This window comes from Nomascus leucogenys, chromosome 20, assembly GCF_006542625.1.
Source record: "Nomascus leucogenys isolate Asia chromosome 20, Asia_NLE_v1, whole genome shotgun sequence".
NCBI classification, from domain to species: domain Eukaryota; kingdom Metazoa; phylum Chordata; class Mammalia; order Primates; family Hylobatidae; genus Nomascus; species Nomascus leucogenys.
The window spans coordinates 77076328-77097225 of record NC_044400.1 but is presented as its reverse complement, the minus strand read 5'-3'; the positions used below and the strand labels follow the sequence as shown (position 1 = coordinate 77097225).

Below are 20898 nucleotides of genomic sequence, written 5' to 3'. Positions count from 1 at the left end.
ATCATCAGGGAACTAGAGTAAAATTACAACTAGATACAAATTCTCATCCACTAGAATGACTATAAAAAAAGCAATAGACAATAGTAAATGTTGGCTAGCATGTGGAGGAATGGGTACTGTCATTCTGATAGGACTTTAAAATGGTATAGCCACCTTGATAAATGGTTTGGTAGTTTCTTAAAAAGTCTAAAACAAGGACACTTATGGACTCTGTAATTCTACTCCTAAGTATCTACCCAAGAGAAATGAAAACACGTATCTATATAAAGATTTGTACGTGAATGCTTATAGCATTATAATAGTCAATAAGTGGGAAAAGCCCAAATGTCCTCAGTTGGTGAATGGATAAATGTGGCATGTCTATATAGCACAATGTGATTCAGCAATGAGAAGGTATGAAATATTGATATATGCTTCAATATCTATAACATGTCTGAACCTCAGAAACATTATGCTAAATGATAGAAGCTAGACAAAAAAGACCTCATATTGTATGCTTGCATTTATATGAAATCTCCAGAATAGCCAAATCTATAGAGACAGAGAGTAGGTTAGTGGCTGACGGGGACTAGTTGGAAAGGAGATTAGCTGTAAATGAGCATGAGGGATCTTACTGGGTGAGGAAACTTCTGAAACAGATTATAATGATGGCTCCACAACTTGGAAGACTTACTAAAAATTGGTGAAGTTCATGATATATAAATTAAAATCTAAAATGTTTAAAACAAGAAAAATTGGAAATTTAAATAGGATTGATAAAAGTTTAATGGTGGATCTTGTATTTGCATTTAAAAAGAGCATATCTATAAGAGGAAGAAAAGCACACAATGAGATAACACTGCCCAGGCACCAGGATGGCTAAATTAAAAAGCTAACAGTGCCGAGAAATGGCAAGGACGTGGAGCAGCCGTGCCCCCCGGTAGCATCTCATACACTAAAGTGCCCTAAAACGAAACAGAGACATCTGTTAACTCAGAATTTCTTATCCAGCAAAAAAGATTATTTTACAGTAAGAGTGAAATAAAGACATTTTAGGTAAAAGGAAGCTAAGATTATTTGTTGCCAGAGGCTGTACCACCAAAAATGCTAAAGGACGTTCTGCAGGTGAAGAGAAACAATGCCAGACAGGAATTTAGTTCTCTTGGAAAGGAATAAAGAACAGGAGAAGTGGGTAAAGGAGAGTCAATGTCTGAGATGATCTTTTTTTCTCAATTTATTTAAAACACAAGTGACTATTTAAAGCAAAACAATCACACTGTATTGTGGGGTTTATGACATATGCAGAAGTAAAATGCATAAAATAATGTAGAAAGGATGGGGTGGCGTGGTTGGTGGTAAATGGATCTGTGCTCTGGCACAGTCCTTCAATCTTGTCTGAGGGGGTGCGTGACGCTATGAATTGAAGGAGGCTGTGACAAATCAAGGTTTAAAAAGGCAGCATAAGGAGGCACAGCTAAAAGGCAAATAGGGGAAATAAAATGAGAGACTAAAGAAATGTTTGCACTAAAAGAAGGTAGCAAAGAAGGACCAAAGCAGGGAAAAAAACAGACAGGACAAATGGAGAAGAGACAGCAAAATGGTGGAATTAAATAAGTCATATCAGTAGTTACATTAAATATAAATGGACTAAACCAGTTAAAAGGCAGAAATTGTCAGAGTGGATACAAAAGTCACACTTTAAATATAAAGACCCACTTTCCCTGAAGGAAAAGGATAGAAAATATGCTCTGTGAGCAATAAATGTAGCAATAGGGTGGATAAAGGTGTATTTAGTCAATGGGATATTACACAGCAATGGGAAAAAATGAATTTCCAAAACAGGCAAGAAAATGAATGACTTTCCTAGACTTGGTATCAGAACCAGGCCAAAGAAGATGAGCACAAAAGCTACATACTATATGATTTTACTCACATGAAGTTTAAGAAGGGTAAAAACTAATCTAAGGTGCTAGAATAAGAGTGTGGATGACCTCCAGGTGTGGGGTTGATCATGAAGCGGCAGGAGCCAGCCTTCTCGAGTATCAGGAATCTTTTTCTTTTTTTCTTTCTTTCTTTCTTTCTTTCTTTCTTTCTTTCTTTCTTTCTTTCTTTCTTTCTTTTTCTTTCTTTCTTTCTTTCTTTCTTCTTTCTTTTCTTTCTGTCTGTCTGTCTTTCTTTCCTTTCTTTCTTTCTTCTTTCTTTTTCTTTCTTTCCTTTCTTTTCTTTTTCTTTTCTTCCTTTCTTTCTTCCTTTCTTTCCTTTCTTTCCCTTCCTTCCTTCCTCTTTCTTTCTTTTTCTTTCTTTCTTTCTTTTCTTCCTTCCTTCCTTCCTTCTCTTTCTTTTCTTTCTCTCCCTCCCTCGCTCCCTCCCTCCCTTCCTTTTTCCTTCAGATGAAGTTTCGCTCTTGTTGCTCAGGCTGCAGTGCAATGGTGTGATCTCGGCTCACTGCAACCTCCACCTCCTAGATTCAAGCAATTCTCCTGCCTCAGCCTCCCGAATAGCTGGGATTACAGGCGCCTGCCACTACGCCTGGCTAATTTTTTTGTATTTTTAGTAGAGACAGGGCTTTGCCATGTTGGCCATACTGGTCTCAAACTCCTGAGCTCAGGTGATCCCACTGCCTTGGTATCCCAAAGTGCTGGGATTACAGGCGTGAGCCACCACACGCAACCAGGAATGTTTCTTTTCTGACCTGGGTGGTAGTTGCATAAAGTGTGTTCAGGCAGGCGTGGTTTTGGACAGCACCTTGTTAAATCAGACTCATGCGTATCAGAACCATGTTCTCGAACTCCAAACTCGACACTACACTTTCGTTATCTCTGATTCAAGTCACAGTCAATGCTTTTTTGTCTCACCAATGTAAGTGAGCCATAAAGGGCATTGCATTTTAATTATTCTTTCCGGTTCCACGGAGAGAGCTTTCACTACCTCTGAAATATTCAAAGCCAGACAAAAACCTGACATCCTGGTCTTGAGTGATTTTGATCAAGGGAACCAGATTGCATTTCTCCAAGCTGCCTAAGCAAGCACGGGCCTGGCTTTTCCCATGGAATGATTGACTCACGCCATTTGTCAAATGATGATGAGAACGAACACTTCTTATTGCATTTATTGTTGCAAAATGGGGCAGTGATCTGTAAAGCTTCCCCTGTCCTTATGGAGTTTTCCAAAGGTGGTATAGAAATAGGTTGAGCATCCCTAATCCAAAGTCCCATATGCTCCAAAATCTGAAATTTTATGAGTGCTAACATGAAGCCACAAGTGGAAAATTGCACACCCAACTTCCTGTGACAGATCACAGTCAAAATGCAGGTGTACAACGCAGTGTATTCAGCATACTCAAGGGGATAAAAGATCCCCCTAGCCCCCCTCAGATGTGATGTAGCTTCAATACACACCCAGACTTCCCATGCAAGCATGCTCACATGTTACCAGGAACACATCTTCTCCACTGTATCAATGGTATGTGTGAATAAGCGTAAGAAATGATTGCATATTGGTAGCATATAAATTCAGAGTCAGAACTGGGCGAGATGGCTCATGACTGTAATCCCAATACTTCAAGAGGCTGAGGTGGGAGGATTTCTTGAGGCCAAGAGTTTGAGACCATCCTGGGCAGTGAGGTCCTGCCTCTACAAAAAATTTAAAAATTAGCCGGACGTGGTGGCATACCCCTGTAGTCCCAGCTACTCAGGAGGCGCAGGTGGGAGGATTGCTTGAAGCCAGCAGACTGAGGCTGCTGTGACCTATGATCATGCCCCTGCACTCCAGCCTGGGTGACAGAGAGAGAGTCTGTCTTGAATAAATAAATAAATTCACTGTCAGGAATGATGGTGATGCCAAAAAACCCCAGACTGTCCACTTGGGTGGCTGAGACAGTGAGACCTTTGCTTTTTGACGTTTCAATGTACACAGACTTTTGTTTCATGTACGAAATTATTGGAAATATTGTATAAAATTACCTTTCAGCTATATGTATAAGTGTATGTGAAACATAAATGGATTTCATGTTTAGACTTGGGTCCCATCCCCAAGATATCTCACTATGTATGTGCAAATATTCCAAAATCTAAAAATCCTCAAATCTGTAACACTTCTGGTCCCAAACATTTCAGATAAGGGATACTCAACCCGTACTCCCATTTTAGAGGGTATCTTTGCACCGCTGGTTCCTTCCCTTTAAGTGGGAATTTTATACTCAGCCTCAGGCCATTGATCCTCTTTAAAAACTCAATTCTGAATGATACAGGATTAAAAGCAATGTCCAATAGGATCTGAAAATGAATTTGTTATAATGATAATGACGAATATTCTACCCCCAGTTTCCTCAACAGAGTATTTGATGCACAGATGGCAAGCAGGCCTTTAGAAAAATGGAGAGTGAAGATATAGCCTGGGAAGCATTCTTTAAACAATGTGGCAGAGGGTTAATATCCTCAGTGTATAAAAAGTTTATCAAGTTTGCAAGAGGAACAATGGGAATTTATAATTAGTCAAGCCATGGGAACACACAGTTCACAAAGAAGAAAAGCAATGCCTATTAAATATAAAAATTAGTTTAACCTTACCAGTCATGAAATGCAAATTAAAACAGGAAAGGATGCTATCATTCCCAATCAAATTAGCCAGGAATTTTTTTTTTTTTAAAGGTAGGGTATAATTTAAGTGTCAAAAGAGAAGACAGCAGGTGCCTTTGGCAGGTTTTTCTCAGCCCCAGGGCCTTTGTACAGGCACTCCTGTGTCCTTGGCCAGGAGTGCTCCACCCCCGATCTTTGCACCGCTGGTTCTTTCTCACTGAGTAGCTCCCACCTCAGTGTCCCTTGTGCAGGGAGGCCTGCCTGGGCATCATCTAGACCAGCCCCGAGTCACTCAGTTATATGCCACCCTTTCCCATCCTTGCCACAGCACTTCTCATCTGATATTTTTATCTGTCTCTGATTATTTCTTGTGTTTCCCCCTACTAGGATCCAAGTTCTATAAGGACAGGGACTGAGTCTGTCTTGTTCACTGTGAAAGCCCAGAGCCTGTGCAGTGTGGGGCATAGCAGATGCCCCGCACCTCTGTGCAAACAACAGCTTTATGCACGCTCCTGCCCTTTAGTGTGCTAATTCCACTTCCAGGAGTCTACCGACGGAAATGTGCAAAAGCATGCACAAAATCTTACGTACACATCAGATGGCACCGTGTGTGTTCTGCCAGTGGTCTATTGCCTCCGCATTTGCTGCCTCGAGTTTCTGAGTCAGGACAATGACTCAGGCGTTTATGACAAGCTATAGGGACTTGGGAAAGTGAACACAGACGGTTAAAAAACAGGATGTACAGCCGCAAACAGGACTCTGTCTTGCGGAAGTAGAATGAGGGGAAGCTGGTGACAGGTTGGCAGGGGCTGCCTCTGGATCCTGACATCATGGGGGCTTTCTGTTTCTTTCTCTGTTCTTTGTTGTATTTTTAATTTTCCTTCCTTCCTTTCTTCTTTCTTTCCTTTCTTCCTCCCTTCCTTTCCTTCTCTCGCTCTCTCTCTTTCCCCTGCCCTTCTTGCCTCTCTCCCTCCCTCCCTCCTTCCCTTCCTTCCTTTCTTCCTTTCCTTCCCTTTTTCCTTTGCTCCTTTCCTTTCTTTTCTTTCCTTCTTTCTTCTATTTCCCTCCCTCCCTTACTTTCTTCTTTCTTTCCTTCCCTTCTTCCTTCCTTTGCTACTTCTTTCTTTCTTTTCTTTCATTTCCCTCTTTCTTTTCTTTCCCTTCCTCCCTCCCCCCTTCCTCCCTCCCCTACTCCCCCTTCCTTCCACTTTGCTTCTTTCCTTCCTTCCTCCCTCCCTCCCTTTTCCTTTTTATCTTTCTTCTATCTGTTTTCTTTTTTGACAGGGTCTTGCTCTGTCACCCAGGCTGGAGTGCAGTGGTGCAATCACAGCTCACTGCAGCCTCTACCTTCCAGGCTCAAGCAATCCTCCCACCTCAGCCTCCTGAATAGCCAGGACCACCTATGCCCAGCTAATTTTTTGTATTTTTTGCAGAGACAAGGTTTCTCCATGTTGCCCAGGCTGGTCTGGAACTCCTGAGCTTAAGCAAACTTCCCGCCTCTGCCTCCCAAAGTGCTGGGATTATAGGCGTGAGCGACTGTGTCTGGCTGTATTTTTCATTTTTTATAATGGATCTGCATTCCTTTCCTAATAAGAGTTAAAACTTTATTTTTAAAAGAGTGCCACTGTTGGGAACTAGTTTGTCAAGGTAGGAGGAATCAAGGCACAGCTTAAGGCCATGGGCCTCAGGATCTCAACTAGGAGAAGAGGGGCCGATGGGCCAGCCTAGGCTGGGTGCCCACAGCTCCTGAGACCCCAGGGGCCCGGAGATTGGTAGGTTTGTTTACTCCCATGACTGTCTGCCAAGCCCTCTCACTGGGGCCGGGCTGTTTTCTCAGCACGATTCCCCCTGTCAGTTGGGTAGGAGTGGCCCATTTCTGGCCTTCTCAGTGGCCCTTTCACATCTAGCTTCAGGCAGCTAGGAGATAAAGGAGAGTGTTTTCCTTCTTTTTTTGCCAGAAAATTACGGAAGAGAGGCTATATATCTTCCGGGCACTCCATTTGGTGAGCACCTGCTGTGAGCTAGACCCAGGGCTAGCACAGATTGTTTGAGATTTTATTTTATGCTTTTATAAAACCATAATGGTTGTTTTTAAAACTCATGAACTGAGAGTGGCATGTGTTCGATACATGTTCCCTGTATAGATGCCTGCTGGGCCAGCCTCTCGGGGGAGTCATGGGGGGCCGTGACTAAAACCCTGCCTGGCCATCTGCAGGGAGCTCGCGGTCTACTGGGGTGACAGGTGACACCCGCTCCCATGTGATCTCAGCTTGGGAGGTGAAGGGCAGGACATCTGGGGACTGCCCAGCCCAGCCAGGGCAGCAGAAAAGAGGGAAGATGCAGCCTTCCCGGGCAGGTGGGACTCTGGAGCCCTGGAGCCCTGCACACAGGTTGACCAGACACATTGAGTGGTGGTGGGCAGAGGCACCGGGCCAGGACTTGTCCCCTACCGACTCCCACCACCTGCAAACCTGGCTCCTTCTTTGAGGAAAGTGACCTCTTCCCAAGTAAGCATAGACGGAATACTTTTCAGGGCATGGCAGCTACACCTCCCTGTCCAGGTGGACGTCATTCATTGTAATACAGGAGGTGTCTGGTTCAGGACCCTGAACTTTAAGAGACTGCTGACCTTTATGAGGCGACTGTTTTGCATAAGAATTTGAGAGATTGTTTCTGAAGCTCTCTTTTTGGGGCATCTCGTTGGGTTGGTTATCAGCCTTGGAAGCAGCACATGATCTGGACTTGCTGCCAATTGCTGCATGTTAATAGTAAACAATCAGTTTAATGGGAGCTGGACACTGTTTATAGTCATCCACAGCGATGAAATTTGCTGTCAGTCAGAATGGCCCAAGAACACATATAGCCCTGGGCAGGACAGTTCCCCCTTAGTTGAATATTTATTTACTGAGTTATAGAGAAAAATAAGACATGATTCCAGGCAGCAAAGAGCTTACAGTTAACAGGAGTGTGAGCAGATTATTCTAGTGTGAGCAGGACGGTTTGGTAATAGGACCATGCAAGCCAAAGAGGCAGCAACAAAGAAAAGGATGTGATCACTTCTGTGGGTAGATGCAGGAGTCATTTCACAGAGGAAGTGAGGTCTGAGCTGGGTTTTGAAGGATGCATAGGAGTTTGTTAGGTGATCCTATGCTGAGGGAGAAACACTGGCAAAGGTTTGGAAGTAATAGGGGCATGATGTGATCATTTTAACCATATCTCTAAAATAGCCCTGATGATATCTGGTACTTGGATTCCCAGTAAAATACAAAATGAAAATATAATGGAATCCTGTTGTCAAATACTGGAGACTTTATTTTCTTACTTTTAATAGAAGTTTTAAAGGTGTGAAATATTTCTGGCAAAACGTGTAGATGAGATCACAAACAAACCCCTTTTGCCCACCACACAGTAGATGAAGCATCACAGGTAGAATCGAGGCCCCTGCACCTGAATCTGGGGGAATGGTTTCCAGGAATGCGTTTCTGATTCTATCTCCCATGCATGTGGTGATGACTGATATAGTGGGTCTACACGAACACTGAAAAGGTTTCCTATTCTCTGCCTTCCAATGACTTGGGGTCAAGGACCCTCTTAGAAGAGGCCGTGCTTCCCTGCAGACCTCACTATGCTGTGCACTGAGCGCTTCAGGGACAGAATAACGACGAAGGGTATTTTGCTTATATTCTATCTTTTCCTCCTATAGACTTTCATAGCTGGGCAGAACCAACAATGTTCTCTCAATGGCTTAAAACCCACCTCTGCCAAGCCCCGTGCATTCCCAGAGGAGCAGGAAGCGGGTGTGGCCATGGGGAGGGGAGCCTGCGGCCGCAGGTGGGTGGTGCTCTGGTTTCCTCTGGGTACACAAGCCCATTGGCAGGAAATGGTTCTTCGCCCAGTGTCTCATTTTGTAGCACAGGAAGGAGATCTAGGGAAAGTGAATGACTTCAGAGAGCAGAAGTGCCTGTACCCACACTGGTCCCCTCTCACTGACAGTACAGGGCTCCTCCGCATGCAGGTTGTGGGCTGGCCGGGATTCCACCACACCTGGAGTGTGCTCTTCAGGTGAGGCTGGCTGGGAGGGAAGGGGGGGGGACACCCAGTGAAAGGCACTGAGGGTGTTGCTGGGGAAGAAGGGAGTTCTCTCTTTTCTTTTTCTTACCTTTTAAAAAGTCCTGATGATTTGAGGATATATTCATTTATTCCCCACCCTCAATATTGGAAAGACTCTGAGATTCCAAAGGTTCTTAGAAACTAAGAGCCTCCTGGGGAGGTAGTGAGTGTCCCAGCATGGGGAGAGTGTAAACTGGGGCTGGGAGCCCTCTGTGGGAGATGAGATGCTGGAAGAGATTTTGGGACTGGATGCAGGTGACAAGGCACCCTTTTAAAGTCCTCATCCATCTATAGCCCGGGTCCCACAGTTGGTGACAAACCACCAGTTCATGCCTTAACTCCATACTGTGCCAAGAATGGCAGAAGAGCTGTGTGTCAGTTTAAAATTTCTAATTTATAGACAGTGCAAGCACACCAATACTGAGTCCTCAGGAACGGTCTCCAGCCCCTTTTCTCTATCACATATGTTCATGGATGTGTGTTCAGGGGAGACGTCATCACATGGTGGGAAGAGAAGCCTTTGGAGGGAGGCTGCCCTGAGTGACTCTGGGCTCCCCATTTGTTTGCCATGCGACCCTGGGACAGGTGGTTGCTGTCTCCAAGCCTCTAGCACCTCACCTATAAAATGGGGGTATTCCCATATCTGCCGAGAGTTAGAATTAAACAAGCAAGTGAGCTAAAGCATCTAGCAGCTTATAGTTTCTGTAAGAGGATACCTGTAAAATGTGTTCTTCTGTTATAGGAAAAATGTATATTAAAAGAAATAAAATGGGGGGAAAAACCCTGTGTATTTGCACAAGAGACGGTTTGAGCTTAATTTAAAATGTGCCAGGGATCCAGTATCGTAAAGGCTCCATTTCCATTTCAGTGCCAAACAAAAATCTCCCCCATTCAGGTATCTCATTGTGTGGATGGTTTTCACCCAAAATGGTCCACTTAGGAGAAGGAGTGAAAAAAATAGAATGTTCATTTCTCCTATTCACCCACACCCTGTCTGATAAATGTCACTCCTTAAGCAAACCTGTTGCCCATGGCAACACATTCAGAAGATGGGCTGCTGGTTTCATTTCTTTGTCAGCTGGATTGGATTAGAAATGCAAGAAGGCTTTTGGACTTTTATCTACACATTAGGATGCCTCTTAGTAAAAGTCAAGAAGAAAAGGTGGTTATGGTCAACATGGGGAGTGACACTCTAGTTTAAGGTGGTTATGGTCAACCTGGGGTGGTGATGCTCTAGTTTAAGGCAGTCATGGTCAACATAGGGTTTTGACACTCTAAGGCGGTCATGATCAACGTGGGGCAGTGACGCTCTAGTTTAAGGTGGTTAAGGTCAACATGAGGCAGTGACACTATAGTTTAAGGTGATCATGGTCAACATGGGACAGTGATGTTCTTGTTTAAGGTGATCCTGGAGCCCCATACTGTGTGGCCTGTGGCTTCTGAGAAACCCTGGTGTGGTGCTCTGTTAGTTTCCTGGGGGCAGCTGTAACAAATTACCACAAACTTGGAGGCTTACAACAATGACATTTATTTTCTCTACAGTTCTGGAGTCCAGAAGTCCCAAATCAAGGTATGGGCTGGGCCATGCTCCCTTGGAAAGCTTTGGGGTGAAAGTGTTTTCTGGCCTCTTGCAGCTTCTGGTGTGGCCGGCAGTCCTTGGCATTTCTTGACTTGCAGTCGCACCACTTCAGTCTCTGCCTGCACCTGGCCTTCTCCCCTGCAGCTTGTCCTCTTCTTCTTCTTCTTTTTTTTTTTTTTGAAATGGAGGCTCACTCTGTCACCCAGGCTGGAGTGCAGTGGCATGACCTCGGCTCACTGCAACCTCTGCCTGCCAGGTTCAAGCAATTCTCCTGCCTCAGCCTCCCGAGTAGCTGGGATTACAGGCATGCACCACCTCACCTGGCTAATTTTTGTATTTTTAGGAGAGACGGAGTTTCACCATGTTGGCCAGGTTGGTCTCAGACTCCTGACCCCAGGTGATTTGCCTGCCTCGACCTCCCAAAGTGCTGGGATTACAGGTGTCCTCTTCTTTTAAGGCTGCCAGTCAGTGGGCTTAGGGTCCACCCTAACCTGGTATGACCTCATCTTAATTTGCATCTTCATTTCATCTGCAAAGGCCCTATTTCCAAATAAGGTCACATTCTGATTTTTGGGGTAGACGTGACATTTTGGGGGACATTATTTACCCCACTACGGGTACCAAGAATGAGAATGGATGTTGAGGTGGTGGCCTCTGCTTCAGTCTTTGATTCCCCCAAACTTTGCAATAAAGTGGAGCTCACCAAATCAGTCATGGGTCAGTGGGCTTGTTTTCACTGAGATACATTTCCTGGTGGACTTGACTGCCGAGAAACAACCGGACTCTTCCTTTGCGGCAGAGGGGACAGGGAGGGCTTGGAGAGGACAATCTGCATTTGAGTCATGGTTCTGCTGCTAACTAGAGTGTTACCACATTCCCCTTTCTGGGCCTCAAGTTTGTGTGTAACTTGGGGTAAATGATGTCCACTTTGAGGATCTTTTAAAGACTCAGAGAATGTCTCTTAAGTACAAATGAGTACCTAGCTCACGCTAGCATTAAGAGAGGAGTGATAGCCAACATCAAGTTTGTCATTCTTTCCTGAACTCTGTTGATTGCGATTCTTTTGGTCACAAGTGACAGAAATTCCATCAAACCAGCTTAGGCCATGTGTGTCTGTTGGCTCTCCGAATTGAAGTCATGGGATTTGCTGTAGGTGCAGCTCCAGGTGCACTAACGATGTCATCCAGGATCCTGGGTTCTTGGGCTCTGCTCTGCCTCCTGCTGCATCATTCCCAGGCTGTGGGCTCTCATGCTGTGCTGAGGGGATGCCACCACTGTGCCAGGTCCCGTGTTCTTACACCACACAGCCCAGAGTCCCTTTCTTAACTCCTAAAGAAAAACAGGAGGATCCTGGTGCTGCCTTCTTCCAGCCGTTGGTTCTGATTGGGTTGTGCATCCATCCCTGAAGCAATTACTGTTGGGACACGGACATTTGGGTGGATTGAGCCAATCGGCGACTGCCCTGGGAACTTGCAGTGGTGTTAGTTCCACCCCTTTCCTACTGCACATGCTGAGACTGGGCGTGTGGGAGAAGGGGAAATAGATGCAGGAAGGAAGCTGAGGGATGTTCCATATGGTCAGTTGAGCAGTTCCGGGAAGCTCAGGATTTCATCAGCATTCCAAGGGCAGTGAGGTAGGATCACTAAGAGCTCAGCTTGTGATCCAGGAGTAAAGTCAGTGAACTGTGAGTGTGCCTGCCTCTTGCTACGTGAGCTTGGCCAGTGTCTTAACCTCTGGGGCCTCAGGACTCTCATGCTGGCTCCGGAATTTGTTCTGCATTGGCCGTCCGTCCGTTTCTAGATGCCGTCTCTGCTGTTTGTGAATATTTTCCAGGAAACTTTCTTGTGATGACGGGGGCAGAAGCCCTCTGTCTCACTTACTAGGACAAGGGGGAATTGGTGCTCTTCCAGGTGGAGAATGTGGGATCCTGGAGATGTCTTGCTCGCGATGGTGCTGCCTTTTGTGGGGAGCTAGTGGAAGGCAGTGGTGCGGGCTTCACTGCAAAGCTGTTACTGAGGGGCAGACGAGAACCCTCCCTTACCCGTGATGGACAGACTGTTGGCTTGCAACACCCTCAACTGCCCCTACAGATTTCCTTCGTTTTGATGTTGTTATTGTTTGTTTTTCCCCTCATAGCACAAATCACTCTCAATCGCTACAATGTCTGTTTATTTATTATGTTTATTGCCTGCTCCCCCCTCTAGCAGAATAGAAGCTCCCAGGGCAGGGGGGCTGATCTCTTTTGCTCACTGATGTTTCTCAGCACCGATTGATAGTGCTCAGCTCAGTATGTGTTGAGTTAATGAAAGTGTGCTTGAGTGAATTAAATGAATAAACTCCTTCTGCATGATTTTTGCTTTGGGGTTGGCATCTACGTTGGCAGTGGTGTTTTGAGCATGTTTAAAGATTCCTCCTGTGGAAGGGACAGTGCTCCTACCCATTTGGAAATTGCAGTACTCGGAATTTGGCCCAAGCAGGTAGATGCTGGTGGATCATCACCAGGGGGAGCAGTGGGCACATGCAGCGGCTGCTTAGGAGAAGCTGCATGGGGCACCCATTGCAGGGGCCAGGAGATGATCCTGGCAGATGGAAACAGCCTTTTGTCTTCCAAAGAAAGGTGCCTCAGAGAGCTCTTAAGTACAAATTAGTACCTAGCTCACAACTAGCACATAAGAGAGAAGTGACACCACTGGCAAGTTTGTTGTTCTTTCCTGAACTCTATGTCAATTAGGATTATTTTGGTTGCAAGTGACAGAAATTCCACATCAGAACTGTAGCACCATGGCACGTGGCTGGAAAACCTCTCAGTCTGGAGTCTAGGGGCACCATTTCCTTTCTTCTCTCATCTCTATGATATTTTTTAGTTTTTAGTGGTCTTCTTTGAAAATAAAATAGCCTCGTGTTACCTAGGGGCTAGAAGAGATTAACAGTGGCAGTGAACACTGATGGCAGGCTTGCGATATGCCAGGCACTGTACCAAATTCTTCCCAAATTGCTCTAAAGCTCCTCAACAGTTAGACAGAGTTGGTTCTAAAGTCTTCTTCTTGTCCACATTTTACAGAGACAGAAGTTGAGTCAGAGAGGTGGCCCAACCTGCCCATGGTCATATGGTCAGGGTTGGGGGGTGGGTGGGATTTTAGCTTGCTTCTCTCTGCTTTCAGAAGAGGGCCCTTCACCTGAATTCTCTGCTATGTCAGTCTGTGTCTGAAATCAAGGTTGATGCTTTAGAAGTAAGAGCTTTGGATTGTAATCTACTGAAATGTAACCTGCTACGTGAGCAGGCTGAGCGGGAGGAGGCTTTGCATCTGTTTCCTTGCAGCTGCCGCAACAAATAATCTCAAACTTCATGGCTTAACATAACAGAAATGTGTTCCCACACAGTTCTGGAGGCCAGGGGATTGAAATCAAGGTGTCTGCATGCCCACACTTCCCCCTAAGGCTGTGGAAGAGGATCCTTCCCAGCCTCTTCCTGATGCTGGTGTTGCTGGCTGACCTTGAGTTCCTTGGCTTGAGGCTGTGTCCCTCCAGCCTCTGCCTCCGTCCTCACATGGCCTTCCCCTCTGTCTCTCTCTTCTCCTCTCATAAGGACACCAGTCATAAGGGCCACCCTGCTCCAGGATGACCTCATCTTAACTAATTGCACCTGCAGTTACCCTCTTTCCAAATAAGGTCCCATTCTGAAGTTCCAGGAAGGCCATGGGTCTTGGGGGCCTGCTATTCAACCAGGACAGTGCCCTCACTGGAGCATCCAGAAAAAGCTAGAGTGGTTGACCTGGGGCTGACACTTCCTCTGCATACTTTTTTTGGTGTGGTTCCTCACTGTCACCCGGCCCACTGTGTTGAACCTGTGTCCTTTCTGACACTCCCCCGTAGGAAGGCTGGACAAGACAGGGCTGGGGGTGAACTGAAGATTAAGTTCAGGTTTGTACGTGGAGAGGCTGTGGTCCCTCCGAGATCCAAGCAGAGGTGTCAGGCAGCCAGCTGGTTCTGTGATTGTGGAGCTCAGAGAGAAGCCAGGGCTGAGGCATGTGTTTAAGATCTGCTGCATATGTGGGGTTGATACCGTTAGGGAGGACCTGGCTGCCCGGGAGAGGATACAGAGTCAGAAGAGGGCCAAGCCTTGGAAACTCCAGGCTTCAATGAGAGCCAGAGCAAGACAGTCTATAAAGAAGATAGAAACTGGGAAGTGGCCTTGGGGAGAGGGAGCAGGAGGTCGTGAGTCTGGGAGTGGGTGACGGAGTCAGGGCGGGAGGACAGAACGTTGTCCAGTGGGTTCGGTGGCCAGGAGAGCACTGGTGACCTTGGCAGGAGCTGTCTGGTGGTGAGGGTTGGGGAGTTGTGGCCAGGCAGGAGAGCGTCAATGACAGAGGGAGACATGGGCCTGGAGACGGAGAGAGAAGCCAACTCTGCCAAGAAGCTGAGCTGCAGAGGCGTGGCTGTGGGCTGGCAGTGTTTTATTGTATTTCATTAAAGTGAGAGAGACAGAAGCATACATTGATGTCAGTTTGCATGTCAGGTTGAATATATACGTGCTTCAACCCCTAGCTCTGTCTCCTCTGTCTTGTGGGAGTGACGGGGAACAAGCCCTGGGCTGCAGGCTATGCTTGCTCTGCGTCCGGAGTTTACTGAATTCAGCTGACCCAGGCCCAAGACACCGCTTTGACCTTTCCCTGGGCCGAAGGCCCCAAACGGGGGAGAGATTTCCTTTGTCATGAGCCCCTAGGCCTGACTGCTTGTTCTTTCTCCTTTTAGATGGATGAGATCAAAGGGAAAGACCGTGTGATTCTGGCCTTGGAGAAGGAACTTGGCGTGCAGGCTGGGCAGACCCAGAAGCTGCTTCTGCAGAAAGAGGCTTTGGATGAGCAGCTGGTTCAGGTCAAGGAGGCCGAGCGGCACCACAGTAGTCCAAAGAGAGAGCTGCCCCCTGGGATCGGGGACATGGTGGAGCTCATGGGCGTCCAGGTGAGGGGCAGCAGCTTGTGCCAGCCTCAGGCTGGTCCCCCACCCATTTATGTGGCATTCTTCTGGTCAGCCACAGAGGATACTGAGTCAGCATGTATTCACTCATTCATTCATTCATTCATTCATTCATTCACTCAGTATTGGAGGGGATGTTACAAATTCTTTGTGCTGGACACTGTGTGAGGTGCCGGTGCGTGGTGGCCTTTGTAAGAGATACAGGGTGGGAGGGGCCTGACCACAAGGTCCCCAGGGAGCCACGGAAGGGTTTGAAGTCTCAGTGGCCATCTAGATGGAGTCTTCTGCAGGTGTGCAGTGGGCTTGGGTGTTCCCCACCTTGCTGTGTGGCATGTGGGCCCCTGAATAAGGATCTCACCCATTATGTCATGTGAATTTTCTAAGAAGGCTCCACACAACTTCTTCAAAGTACATTTACATCTTGACTTTTTTTTTTTTTTTTTTTTAGGATCAACATATGGACGAGCGAGATGTGAGGCGATTTCAACTAAAAATTGCTGAACTGAATTCAGTGATACGGAAGCTGGAAGACAGAAATACGCTGTTGGCAGATGAGAGGAATGAACTGGTAAGTAGCCCCAAGAGACAGGCAGCACCTCATCGGGTGCAAGGAAGGGGCCCTGAGTCCCTGAAACATGTGCTGCACAGAAAGTTAATGCAGAAGCCTTCTGGTTCTCTGAACTTTCCTTCTTACTTCTTTTTGATTAAAAATCTAACACATGCTCGTTGAAGAAATCTCTTAATGCCATTTGTTTTTGCAGGGACTTATCTTTAGCAAACAACTGGAGAAGTTCCATGAGAAGCGTGGAGAGGATGTTCATTGCAGTGTTGTTTATGCCAACCCAAACCGAAAAAAATCAACAATTAAAAAACCAAAAAACCCAATTGTTCAATACTAAGGCATGGGGCAGAGCGATTATGGAGTAGTTATACAATGAATTCTAGACTATCATTAAGATTGATGATGGAGACCCTATTTAATTGAAATGGAAACGTGTTCATAGTAAATTAAATGAAAAATGCATTTTACAGAACAATAATACATTGTCATCGTCTTGAATATTAGAAATTATTCTTTTTTTTTTTTTTTTGAGACAAAGTTTCACTCTTGTCGCCCAGGCTGGAGTGCAGTGGCACAATCTTGGCTCACCGTAACCTCCACCTCCTGGGTTCAAGCGATTCTCCTGCCTCAGCCTCCCAAGTAGCTGGGATTACAGGCATGCGCCACCATGCTCGGCTAATTTTGTACATTTAGTAGAGACAGGGTTTCTCCACGTTGGCCAGGCTGGTCTTGAACTCCTGACTTCAGGTGATCTGCCCGCCTCAGCCTCCCAAAGTGCTGGGATTACACGCACGAGCCACCACGTCTGGCTAGAAGTTATTCTTTCAGGTGGTGTAATTATGGGTAATTTTAATTTGTGCTTATCTATTTACTTTTTGCATAAAATGTTATATACTTGTAAACTAAAACTTATACATTAATTTTAAAAATAATGAACATGGACTTCTGGTTAAAAAAGAAATCTCCAGTAAAAATAGCAATTTCGTGAATATGTTCACATTTTCTGGATAACAGCAAAACTAATTTTTATGTAATGGCAGTTGATACATCAACTTCTTGACAGATGCCTCATAATTTTTATGTTTATTCTAATTTTTATTATGAAGAGAAGTATATCCACAGAATATTTGAAAAAAATGAGTGGTGAAAAGTGTCCATAAGTATCACCTCTTCACAACTTTAACAGGATCAAAATAAATTTACTTCCTTCCAGTATTTTTAAAGGTTTTATTTTTTTGGCTCTAATCAGACTGTACATCTAATATTATGTCTCTACTCTTCATTTAAATATTTATAAGCTCATAAATACTCATGAGCTGCATAATAGTTTACTGAGTGGATTAGGAAAAAACACAGGCTTCTGGAAACATGTCAGATCAGACTGAAGTCGTTAAAAGTAGAAACTAATAAGTTTGCCAACGCTTCAATCGTTTTTTTTTTTTTTTTTTTTGAGGTGGAGTCTTGCTCTGTCGCCCAGGTTTGAGTGCAGTGACGTGATCTCAGCTCACTGCAACCTCTGCCTCCCGGGTTCAAGTGATTCTCCTGCCTGAGCCTCCCAAGTAGCTAGGATTACAGGCACCTGCCAACACACCCGGCTAATTTTTGTATTTTTAGTAGAGATCGGGGTTTCACCATGTTGACCAGGCTGGTCTTGAACTCCTGACCTCAAGTGATCTGCCTGCCTCAGCTTCCCAAAGTGCTGGGATTATAGGCGTGAGCCACCGCACCTGGCCTCAATCTTAAAATCATGAGGTAACTACTGCTAGTTTGGAGTGGTTCTTACATGTTCTTAATGTTTAAATAAATGCCTTGAAACTCACCAAGAGACTTTGTTTTATTTTATGGTTATGAATTGGGATTTTTTTCCCTGCTGTGTATTGTTCTGCAACTTGCTTTTTTCACCTCGTTGATCAATTACATCACTCCCCATCAGTGCTTAGAGATCTGTCTTTGTCTTTTTACCAGTGGCTTGGTAGTCCATTGTGTGGATATACCATGGTCTGTTCAACTCTCTTCCCAGTGGTGGATCTTTAGGCTGTTGCTGCTTTCTGGATTTCTGTGAGGTGCCGCATGCCTGTAATCTCAGCACTTCGGGAAGCCAACATGGGAAGATTCCTTGAGCTCAGGAGTTCCAGCCCAGCTTGGGCAGCATGGCAAAACCCCGTCTCTAAAAGTACAAAAAAATTAGCTGGGCGCAGTGGTGCACACCTGTAGTTCCAGCTACTTGGGAGGCTGAGGTAGGAGATCACTTGAGCCCAGGATGTCAAGGCTGCAGTGAGCTGAAATCACGCCATGGCACTCAAGCCTGGGTGACAAAGTGAGACCCTTTGTCAAAATGACCCATGTCATTTTACCTACCTTCTGTCTCAAAAAAAAAAATGCCATGTAGAAGATACATATGGGTCTTTACTGACTTTAAATAAAGGTTCAAGTCAGTAAAGACACATGTACCTTCTACATGGCATTTTTTTGGGGGGAGGTAGGTTTCTAGAAGTAGAATGCATGGGTCGCATGGTACATTTTCTATTTCAACCTATACCATCAGAATATTTTACCTTAACAGTTACAGCCTAGGGAGTAAACACAGGGGTCTAGAGTCAGTCTCTTGTGTTTGACTCTTGGTGAGCTCAAACCACCAATCTTTGCAAAAGTGCAAAGCATTCTTGGCACTTCCTTTGTGAAGTTGGGCCTATTGTCTCCTCTCTTTGGGCTCAGGTTCTTTGTCTACAAAATGGGGATGGGGAAGGTGGCCCCTTCACATGTGTTGGCTGTGCCTGTGGTTATCATAATATTGATAGATATTTAAGTTGTTTCTAATTCTTTCCATGAAAATAACACTGGGAGACTACCACTATGCATTCACTTCTCCCCATGTGCCTAGGAGACAGGAGCTGCCATGATTCTCATTTCATAGATGAGGAAACTGAGGCTGGGAACTTGCCCATTGTCATGCAACTAGCAAACAAATGTGTCACCCAGGACACTGGCCTCAGAAGGGGTCCTAACCGGGTTGAGTCTCTGCTCACCTTGGTGCTGTGACCTCGGCTGTCCGTCGTCAAATTGTCTGAGCCTCTGTGTCTGTTTCCAACCACAGCTGAAACGTTCGCGGGAGACCGAGGTTCAGCTGAAGCCCCTGGTGGAGAAGAACAAGCGGATGAACAAGAAGAATGAGGATTTGTTGCAGAGTATCCAGAGGATGGAGGAGAAAATCAAGAACCTCACGCGGGAAAACGTGGAAATGGTAAGCCGTGGGCCCCTTGGGGCCAGCCCTGGTACTCTCGTCTCTGTCTGGGATTCTTCAGCCCTGAACTTCCCGGTTCACATGTTCTGGGGCGCACCTGCTGCCCACCTCCTCATGAAGCACCAGGCGCAGTGTTAGTCACAGATGGCTCTCCTTTCTCTCTACCTGTCTCACATTCACTGTGCTGTGGGTGTTTGTGCCCAGAGGGAGTCAGACAGCTGTGTCCTTAAACACATCCCCCATTCTCTCTGAGCCTCTGTTTCTTCATGCATAAAATGGGAATGAAAATAGCAACACTGGAGGATCATCAAGAGGGTGAAATGACAGCATGTAAAGACCTCATAGGGAATGGGCCCAGAGGACACCCAGCATGTGAAAGCCATCACGATGATCGCTGGCGATGCCCTGCAGAGGGGTTTCTCCTCCAGCTAGGATGCCTGGTGCTTATGGTCAGGGCAGGTGTCTTGTAGTTGACAGTTTACAGAATGATTTCAGGTTCATTGTTCAGAGTAGTATCAACCCCCACTTTACAGCCGGGAAGACGGAGGCTCTGTCACCACACGTGCTCTGCTGTCTGCACTGTAGCAGGTGCAGATGTGTGTGTGTGTGTCTGTGTGTGTGTAATTGCTGTTGTGTGGAGTCCTCTCCTGCCCCTGCCTTCCCCTCCCAGCTTTCTAGGCTCATTTCAAATGTCATCTTCCACCCCCAGGCCCTGCACATCCCTTCCTGTGAAGAGTGTGCATGCTCAGCCCCACCTTGGGCTTGGCTTTGGTCTGCCGTGTCCCCTCTCCCAGCACAGGACAAGGTGGCCACATATTAGTCCATTTTCACACTGCTGATAAAGACATATCTGAGACTGGGTAATTTATAAAGAAAAAGAAGTTTAATGGACTCACAGTTTCACGTGGCTGGGGAGGCCTCACAATCATGGCAGACAGCTAGAGGCACGTCTTACTTGGCAGCAGACAAGAGAGATTGAGAGCCAAGTAAAAGGGGAAACCCCTTATAAAAACATCAGAGACTTATTCACAACCACAAGAATAGTATGAGAGACTCCACCACCATTATTCAATGATCTCCCACCTGGCCCCTCCCACAACACATGGGAATTATAGGAGCTGCAATGTTCCAGATGAGATTTGGGTGGGGACACAGCCAAACCATATCAGGCCATCATCTCTTTCATCCTCCCATCCATCCTTCTGTCCCTGCACCCCTGAGCTCCACTCCAGCACTGTCCCTAACAAACATTGTTGGCGGGTAACCCTGTGGTTGTCTGTCTCCCTGTGGCTGCAGAAAGAAAAGCTGTCAGCGCAGGCGTCTCTGAAGCGGCACACCTCCCTGAATGACCTCAGCCTGACCAGGGATGAGCAGGAGATCGAGTTCCTGAGGCTGCAGGTGCTGGAGCAGCAGCACGTCATTGACGACCTCTCACTGGTACATCTAGCACAGCTGGCGCGGCTGCCCCTGGCGGGGGTGGCACCGGCTGACTTGGGTGTCAGGAACAGGCGCTGGGGCTCAGGGTGATGCTGCTGAGCTGGGTCAGGGTCAGACAGTGCTGAGTTTGGGACTCACCAAGCTCACCCTGGTGGGCACATTCCTGCTTCATTCTGCCATCAAGCAGCCTTGGCTTAAATGAGATCACTGGTACCTGGGGACAGTTTCCATGGCTACCCTTTTCTCACATCTTCTCCCTGGCTTGCTGTGGTTAAGAAGCATCAGTTTTAAGGATGTCTTTTGGCCTTTAGAGACTGGGCATGATCTGTTCCAGAGAAGGGTTTTTGTTTGTTTGGTTGGTTGGTTTTTAGCTTAGCAGTTGCAGACTGTGAGTTTGCGCCCACACACTTGAACCTTGTAATCAGACCAGCACCTT

At 46.1% G+C, this 20898-nt stretch overlaps 1 protein-coding gene across 3 annotated transcripts in view; it reads left to right on the top strand.

Annotated features, from left to right (window-relative positions):
* JAKMIP1 (janus kinase and microtubule interacting protein 1) overlaps window positions 1-20898 on the top strand; it is a 178349-nt gene that overhangs the window by 100864 nt on the left and 56587 nt on the right. For all 3 annotated transcript variants that reach the window (XM_030801077.1, XM_030801078.1, XM_030801079.1), the window contains exons 4-7: window positions 14998-15207; window positions 15671-15790; window positions 18879-19025; window positions 20322-20462. In XM_030801077.1, coding sequence (XP_030656937.1) covers window positions 14998-15207; window positions 15671-15790; window positions 18879-19025; window positions 20322-20462 — 618 coding nt within the window. The remainder of the gene's footprint in view (window positions 1-14997; window positions 15208-15670; window positions 15791-18878; window positions 19026-20321; window positions 20463-20898) is intronic.